Source organism: Nematolebias whitei, chromosome 13, assembly GCF_014905685.2.
Source record: "Nematolebias whitei isolate Nwh7 chromosome 13, NemWhi1, whole genome shotgun sequence".
In the NCBI taxonomy this organism is placed as follows: Eukaryota; Metazoa; Chordata; class Actinopteri; order Cyprinodontiformes; family Rivulidae; genus Nematolebias; species Nematolebias whitei.
In genome coordinates, this window is record NC_056510.1 from 7,411,249 (window position 1) to 7,420,637 (window position 9,389).

The 9,389-nt window shown below is 43.0% G+C and overlaps 1 protein-coding gene across 1 annotated transcript in view; it reads right to left on the minus strand.

Moving 5' to 3' along the window:
- The window catches only part of LOC119419790 (collagen alpha-3(VI) chain), a 99,318-nt gene that overhangs the window by 85,511 nt on the left and 4,418 nt on the right, over positions 1 to 9,389 (minus strand). The window contains exons 2-3 of the mRNA XM_037687173.1: positions 6,825 to 6,934; positions 456 to 1,052 (exon numbers count right to left, since the gene is read on the minus strand). Of these exons, the coding sequence (XP_037543101.1) occupies positions 456 to 1,052; positions 6,825 to 6,909 (682 nt within the window). The 5' untranslated portion in view covers positions 6,910 to 6,934. The remainder of the gene's footprint in view (positions 1 to 455; positions 1,053 to 6,824; positions 6,935 to 9,389) is intronic.

Genomic DNA, 9,389 nt, shown 5'->3' on the forward strand with positions numbered 1-9,389 from the left:
CAGCTATGTACCAGGTATGTACCAGCTATGTACCAGGTATGTACCAGGCATGTGCCCAGAAAACACAGGGTAACAAGTCACCACATCATGCAGCCATGTCCCTGTAGGTACCAGGTGGTACCAGTACATAACAGTTCATACCTGTCACATATTTGGCTTTATTATTTGTTGAAAAATGCATTGGTACTTTCAATTAATATTTTTTTCACCACAAACGAATATAATATATTTTATTATTTGAATAGTTTGTGAATTTTAGGGATCAAATGACTTGTATGTTCTAGCATTTAGATTATAGATTTAATATTTTAAAAAACAAGAAAATCTGTTTGGTCTACATGAACACAATGTCCAAATTTAAACTTTTTAATATTTTAGCCTTTAAGAGATCAAGGTTTTGAATTTAAAACTTCCCCACTGTCAACACCCCACCAACACTTAAAGAAGGTACCTACCTTCAGTGAACTGATTCTGAATAATAATGGTTCCCTGGGCCAAGCCGTTAATATTGCCAACAAGAGGACCAGCAGTGGTTACAAGTGTGCTGAAACCAGAGGCTTTCTGGACAAAACCCACATCTGTGGCAATGTCCTCCAGGTCTGCAGTGGCATCGTCACCAATCGACACTCCTAATGTGATGACACCAGCCCTCTTAAGGGCCCGGTCACCGACCCCAGTATCATCAGTGGATGGTCCGGCACTGATAATCACCAGAACCTGGGGTACGCCCTGTGATTCCCTGCTCCCAGCTGTTTCTCTTAAAAGACTCTCGGCCACTTCCTCCATGGCAGCCCCCAGGTTTGATGCATCGCCCCCTGAGTAGGTCAGGCCCTTCACCGCTCCCAGGACTTGAGATTTGTCATAAAATCTATTTAGATAGAGTTTTATGTCTGGGTAGGTGTTGTACTGGACCAAGGCCACCCTAATTTCATCCCTGCTCACTGCAAGGGGCTCAATGATTCTCAAAACCAAATCACGCACATAGGGGAAGTTGGCTGCTCCAACGTTCTCTGATCCGTCAATTAAGAATATTAGGTCAGCTGAATCTTGTGCTTTGAGAAGAGAGAGAGAGAGAGAGAAAGAGGACAAAATGGAAAAAGTGAAAGCAAATAATCTGGTGAGACAGTGACAAAGACTTCAAAGAACTTGAGTTAGCAAATCAAGTGAAGCAACGTTCAGTGTGAACAAATCAACACTAACATCACAAAACATCATACTGCATGTAGGCTGAACCAAGGAGAGCTTCCTAAACATTGGTTGATTTTTGTCAAATCAACTCAGGAACAAACGTTTTACGTCAAAGTTTGAAATGTTTAAAGGTTTGTTGAGAAGTAGAGAGTGATGACGGACAGTACAGCATTGGGAGAAGAGGAAGTCCACCCTATTTCTGCTCAGCTCTCTGAAGGTCCACCAGTGTTTCTGTCAGGTTGTTCTGGACTCAGTCTGGACTGTTGAAGCTCTTTGGTTCTTATTTATTTATTTATTTATTTATTTATTTTGGACCCATTCTGTTGTAGATCAGCTGCTGTGTTTGGGATCTTGGTCCTGTTGGACCCAGTTTGGTCCGAGCTTCAGCTGTTGGACAGACGGACTCACATTTGGCTCCAGAACCCTTTGGTCTACAGAGGAGTTCCTGGTCCACTCAGTGACTGACAGGAGCCCAAATCATCAGCTCTCCACCACCATGCTGACAGTGGGGAGGAGCTGTTTGATGCAGTGCATTCTGGGTAAACATCTGTCCTTTGGTCTTGTGGTTCTTTCAGGTTCTGATGAAGCTTTCCAAATCTAAGTTGTGATGCTGTGTTGTTTTTAGAGAGAGAAGAGGCTGTGACCTTTGACCTGCTGACTAAGGTCTGTAGAGTCATTTTTCTAAGCACTGCATGGTCTGACCTTCAGGGTGAATCTGCTGTGAAGCTGTCTGAATTGTTGTCCTCTTGTGAATCCCTCTCTGTATAATGATGGACTACAGAAACTTTGGAAACGACCTTTGACCTCTCCTTGATCAATGGACAACAACTGTTTCTCTTAGGTCATTGCTGATGTCTTTCCATCTTGGTGTTGTGTTCCTGACTGTCACTGAACCTCTGAAATCCTGGGGAAGCAGCAAAGCTGGAAACAGTTTTTCTCTCACAGGTTAAACCTTTTTTTTTATTTTTTTTATTTTACTAATAATAAAGCAGTACCTGTTGTGTGTCTTTAAACACCTGAAGTGAGATTTGAACCATTTTAGAACCTGGTAAATAACAGATCAGGTTTTGTTCTGATACTTTAAGGGTCCGTGGACTTTCCTCTTCCCTTCGCTGTAAATGAGTTATTGAACAGTTTAAAATAAACTTTATTTTTGGTATTTTGTATGTCGGCTCCATTGAGTTCAGCCTTCCCATGCAGACTCTTGTTATAGACCTCAGGTGGAATGACCAGTCATGAACCCGAGGATCATCTGTGAAACCTGCAGGTTTAAAGTACTCAAGAACATTTTAAATGTGACTCCATTTGTACTGCATTTATTTTAAATACATTTGGAATCACCTGATCATGTCATGTTTTAGTTCCTTCAGCGTGATTAACATCTTTCCAATTCCTTTATTTTACCATGCACATCATAAATGATGGCCATGTGAGCTGTTCACGTTCTTGAGGTACTTTTGCAGGTACCGAATGACTCCGGGCAGGTTCATCACTGTTTTAAATGCACAATATTGAACATGTTCAACATGGATAGACATCGTGACCAATAAAGAGAAACAAACATGTGCAGGACACTTAAGCAGTGGTGCGTGGTTAGATACTGTTAAAAGCTCATTGATTTTAAGTTTTTAAGAGTAAATTCAAGTTCTCAAGAACTCTTGTAAACCTGAGGCATCACCATGTGTGTTTTGGCTACAGGGATGCAAAATTGGCTTTAAATTTGTTAGGTGTGTAGAGAAAAGAAAATGCAAAGGTTGTCCACTAGGGGTGCCAAAAAATGCACCAGCATTCTGTTTAATAAACAGCTGTTCGGAGCAGCGTGAAACTTGAGGCTCTTTCATTAAATAGTTCAGTGAAATGTTCGCACGGATGAGTTTTCAGAAATGAAGCGAGCGTTTCTAAACCCAAAGACGTGTGGAGCAGAACTCAGCTGGGCTGACATGAAGCACAACATGTTTGAGGACCACCGTGACTTAGTGGTTAACACTGTTGCCTCACAGCAAGAAGGTCCTGGGTTCAATCCCCAGTTTGGACCTGGGTGGTGGTGATCTGTGTGGAGTTTGCATGTTGTGTTTGTGTGGATTTTCTCCGAATACACTGTTTTTTTCCCACAGTCCAAAAACATGCATGCTGGGCTGCCTTCAGGTCCAGGAGGACCTGAAGCAAGAGATCTGTGATCTCTTTGGGATCCACCTGGTTGAATAAAGGTTAAGCGAGAAAAAAAAACTACCATAAGCTTAATGTGTGACTAACCCCTGCCTTTAAATCACGATGACATAACAGTTCAGCAATTCTCTTTGTGGCTAACGTTTTTTTTTTTTAACTAAATACAAAGTTGCCAGTTGTCATCAAGGATCTTCTCTCTCTAACAAATCTTCCTGACCAGATGTCATCACTTCATCACATTACTGAGCCGCAGCACCTGCTTCCCTTTTCATGTGTTGACTGTTTCGCTTCTGTTACTACCTCACTTCACAACACAGAAGCAGACCGGGGGTGGGCTGGCTTTGACCTCCCTCGCCATGTAGTCAATTCAGAAATAACTTCGAGGCATTCAGACCCTGTAGTCCTGGACTGAGGTGTGTTGTGAAAGAGCCTTTGGTGAGTCAATGATGGGACATGAGGACACTCAAGGTGGTCCACCAAGCTCTTTGGATCTTAGTGAAACAAATAAGCCTCAATGTAATGACTTATTTGGGTCCACGCTCCTTGGGGAGTATAAGATGTTGATGTGTTTTCTGAGCCCTTTCCCAACTCCTTAACTTCTAATCTACGCCATAAGAAAACTTGAAGGACTTCCGTTATTAGAAGCACTAGAGACTGACTGCATTAGTCAGGGTTAGGGTAGTTAGGGTTTATTAAATGTGCTGAGAGAAAATAAAAGTGTGATGTTAATGTTGCAGGTGAAAGTGAAACGTTATAGTGGTAAATAAATTCAAACCTTGGTGGTGTTAATAATAAAGTCTGGGATATCATACGGAGCAAATTACTCCTGCAGATACGTTAGTACGATAGTTACCTGTCCCTCCTCCCGCCACCGGGGCCTCATTGGCCACAGGACCACCCCCTGACCAGGTCACTGCACCACAAATGCTCACTACTAAGTCTTGAATTATAGCCTGTAACTTCAGGAAAGAGTCTACATTGAACATATGAGTCTCGTGAGGCCGGCTGGCCATCTCCCTGAGCTCTGAGTCCACCGCATCCTGAACTCCCACTGCAAACATCTCCACTCCCGCCATCTGCAGCACCCGGGCCGGCTCGGACACGTCGTCCTGCGAGCGCCCGTCTGTCAGCACCACCACCACCTGGGGCACCCCGTCAGCTGCACGGCTGCCCGAAGAGGCGGTCAAATGAGAACGGATCAGGAAGTCCAGACCCAGGCCGGTCCGGGTGCCTCCACCACGATAAGACATGGTCTTGATGTGTCCCAGGGAGTCCTGTGTGGTTGGGTAGCTGTTGAGGTGGAACTCTGTATGGGGCCTTCTACTGTACTGCACCAGGGCAAATCTAAACCTCCCTCCTCCAACGTGGTGCAGAGACTGGACCAAGGTGTACAGAAAGTGTCTGACATGCTCAAAGTTCTGCTCGCCAATACTCCACGAGGAATCCACTAGAAAGTACATATCAGCTCCCAAGCCTCGGGTGCAGTCTTCAGAGAGTGCGGGCAGGACAGAAGTGAAGACCAGAGAAAAATATTTTGTGCATCATGCAAAAAAAGTTTGTTTTATGACTGTACAGAAGTCAGACGTTCACTTCATGACATGAAAGTCAGGTTCAGTTAAACCGTTTCTTCCAGGGAGGATTGATGAAACAACAAACAACTTGAGTGATTTTTAAAAACAAGTTGGGATTTATTTAGGCTTTTTTTTATTCACACAGGGTTAAATGATACATACAGACTCAAATAGATCCATAAATTCACCTAAATCGGTTCACAAGTGACGCTGAAGATTTTAGAAGGTCTTTTAATGTAAGAACTATTTCCTTCCAGTTAGTGGTCATGATTGACAGCAGCTCACATTTTCTCTTTGCCAAAATAAAATTAATTTGTTTGACAGCACTGGTTGGATTGACTGGCACCCATCCATCACCTAAGATGGAGGGAAATTGGTTCTCATGTTCAGGAATAACCCAGTAAACACCAGAATAGAAGCCTGCCATAAACTGGAACCTGCTGGAACACCAGTCCACAGTGAGGAGAGTTTTACATCATTATGACTGAGAGGACCAAAAATGAGGCTCCAAAACCTTCAAGCTGGACTGAAACCTGCAGCTGTCCATGGAGAGAAGACAAAAGTCTTCTGGAGAAAAGTTTGATGTTCAAACAAGACAAAGATTGAGATAAAAAGGGCGTTCGGTGGAGTCGACGTGAGGCTTTCAGACTGAAAGATGCTGAACCAGCTGTCAGGCCTGGTGGTGGCATCACGCTGTGGTACAAAGTGAGAATGACTACTTCCAAGTTCTTCAAATTCACCTCAAACCAACAGCTGGTGGACAAATCAGCTAACATTAAGATTCTGGGATAGTGTTTCCGAAACCTCGACCTCAAGACAAATGAACAAATGTGGCTTAAAAGTCGGGTTTAAAATCCGAAAACCAGCTGATTGACATAAACGCCACCAAATCTGCCAAAATAAAGAAGAAAAGTGGTCCAATAAGAGACAGTTCATCAAATATTAGTGGGGTGTATAAATATATTTGAGCCTGCATGGATCAAATTAATGATTGTAAACGAAGTTTTTATGTTGGTTATTTTTTCCACCCTGGAAAAGAACGGTTTAAATAGATCATAAAAACCCAAATTATTGACCTTCATGTCCACGATGGGTGCATATAAACTTCTGCTTGCACTAAACCTTCATTAATATAGTAGAAACTGACAAACATCAGCCTGCTTTGGTTCTCAGAGACATGAAGTTCTGACCCATGTTGAGACAGAATTGTTTCTGTCGTCCTTGTATTGGAAACGATGTTGAAAAAAAAACCAAACGATTGTTTACCATGAGGGAAAATAATGCTGTTCTTATGTTTTGAACAGAAACTCAACGTCCACAATTCATTTGGAGTAAATTACATCTACAAAATATTCAACCTACTTCCAGGAAAAGTCAGGATGCCATTTAAAGTTTGAACGAATAGAGAGTGATATTGTCTGCAAACGATTTAACCTCCATGTTGGAAATAAAGGGAAGGAAACGCATGTTGGGAGTCTGACTTAAATATTGTTCAGAACAAGAGAAAACTTTTAAAATGTGGAAGTTACCAAGTTATTACCTTTATTTTTTATTTTAATATAAACAAGACGGTTGGAACTTTTTGTTCTGTTTTGAATCGACTCGGGACCAAATGTTTCCGGATGTTTGTTCTGTTGGAATAACCAGCAGTAGGGGAACCGTCCTGAAGCGACGGAGGGATTACCGCATGAAAAATCACTGCTGTTTGTTATTTCCTGCCGCCGTTCCAGCAACATGTTGGCGTCAAACTTCAACAACAAAACTACAATTAATATCTCCTTCTGCAAACAAGTGAGGACTTTTTAAAGTTTTGAACGGCATCCCAACGTTTCTGAAAGACATTTAAACCAAGACTATGACTGTGAGAATAAAAGGAGGTTATAAGATGTTTCCACTTACTGTCCTGAGCGGCCAGTTTGGGGACGAGTCCTGCAAACAGGACACCCAGAAGGGCCCAGAGAGGCAAGAACTGAGGCCGCCTCATCTTCAGGCGAAACTAAGAGGAAGACCTGAGGAAGCAGAAACACAAACGTCAGTCTCAATGTGGACAAATGCCTCTCCTTACAGAAAAACATCTATTTACCACTTTCTACATGAGATCACATGAACATGTTTCAAACGGCAGGAAGCAGGTTTCATGTGTTAATAAATTCACCCAGATGAAAACTGGATCTCTACATGTGAACTTCTTGGGCTTTTTTCTGGAAGAGCAAAACTTCAACTTTCGAAGCTGCGTCTCGATTTATGCAACGATTCAATAATAAATATGAAAGTTTTCACTCTTTTGGTTCACAGAAAAATAATCTATGTTTTTTTTCAGTGTTTTATTCTCATTGTTCCTTTAACACTTGGTGAGCGTGGAAAGTTTTGCTTTTAACACACCAAAGAGGCTTCAAGGTTCTTCATTGTTCCAAAGAGTTTTGTTGATTTTTGAGCCATTTTGTCGTCAAAACATCTGGAAATTTAATTCCCATTTAACATGTTTGTACAGGAGTAGTTTCTTATCAAAGTTCATGCTCAATAATCCAGGTAAAAAAATCCAACAAGTTCAGTCAGCTCCTCTGGACAATTTCTTTTTGTTGAAACGTTTCGTCTTTCATCCAAAGGACTTCATCAGTCCGAGGAGCCACAACAAACATAGTCCCATAAGCAGCACACTCACATAGTGGGCCAACCAGTTTGATGGTGATAAGATGGTTTCCGGAGTTCGCCCTCTCCCCCGTCGACTTGTCTGAGTACTCTCTTATATTTTTGTAAAATTATTAAATGAGTGTCACTGTTTTAAGTTAGGTCAGACCCAGAATGCTGACTCAACACCATGAGCTTTGAAAATAAACTGTTTTATTAAAAACAAAACCGAAGAGCTGTCGGGACAACAAATCTTACAGAACACTCCAGGAGGACGAGGACAACAACCTTAAAGGGCACCATGGGACGACCTGACTGAGAGAAGACTGACTGAAGTTAAAGAATGGAGTTGACGAGGAAGTGGACACACCTGGGCTGGACCTGGAACGGATTAAAGTGGGCGTGGCCAACTGACTGAGGGGTGAGTGGTGTCACGGGGAAAACAAACCAAAGCACATGCAGTGTTTAACTCAAACATTGAGTTTTTCTTGTGAAAAAAATCAACTTCCTGCTTCTGCAAAGAAAATATTTTGTCCGTTTATTTTCAACGTTCCAGGTTCTGCACACGCTTTGCTGTGGTTCTCTAATCACGTTCCATTTCATGTTCTCACTCAAACACCGATCCATCAGGAACCCTGAGTGATACCTGGACCTAAAGCTGTTTTAGAAAGCGTTGCAAAGTGTTGGCACAGTCTCCAGTTTTTAAACTCCTCATCATCTTGATGTGCCTCCCGCCTGAATCAGGCGAGCTGCGGTTCTGGTAGCAGAGGGTGATCAGAACCACCTGTTGGAGCTGCCGGCCCAAACACTTCACTAATCATCTCTCCTGCGCAGCTCCCAGTTCTCCAGCTCACTTTATATGGCGTCGTTAAAGCTGGAGCAGAACTCCAGTTTCTCTGCAGGACTTTGTTTTCAGGTTAGTCAGTTTTTCCTCCCCTGGAAAGTGAAGGTCACACCAGGACAAGGGGTACTGTACTCCACGAGGGCTTTGCTTATTTCTTCCCCCTGAAGGTGTCCAATAACAACAGGAAGGTAAAAAAGAGGTTCACACCCCGCTAAACTGAACCTAATTACTGTCAGACCACCCTGAGGAGGTGACTCAAGTCTGGAAGGTTTAACGGCTCAGAAGCGACAAGAAACAGAATATTTTATACGAATAAAAGACAAATAAAGCTGATTAACTGCAGTTAGACCGTTATTTAGGCAAGAGGATGAAAAATGGGCTCATTCTGTTAAAGACTTCATAATGAGACGGTGTTGAAGTGGCTGGAAGACACAGAGCTCGCCGATTAGTTTTTCTTTAGCCAGTCTGGAGGTTAGAAAAACAAATAATAGAAATAAATCTACTTTAACACAGAATTTAAAATTATAATCGAGTCAGAAATGTGTCCAAATCTTCATCTTCACCCCAGACCTCCCTCTCCACAGAGACGCTCGCCAGCTCCTCCTGGGGGACCTCGAGGTGTTCCCAGACCAGAGGAGATACACAATCCCTCCAGAGTTCTGGGTTTCCTCCCAGTGCCAAGAAAACCTCCAAAAAGGAGGTGTCCTGATCAGAAGAGCCTCCAGAGGAGCAGCAGCTCTACTCTGTGCTCCCCTGGATGACGGAGCTCCTCACTCTTTCTCCAAGACTGAGCCACCCCCCACAAAGGAAGCTCGTTTCAGCTGCTGTGCAGGATCTGGTTCTTTTGGTCCTGATCCAAACCTCAAGACCACAGGGGAGGGCTGGAAGCAACCACAACACCCCCCACAGAAAGCCTCGGGGAACACAAAGTCATGCTCGCCTAACTGCTCTGCAAGGGTGAGAAGGTGGAAAAGCCAAAAATGTTTAATAGC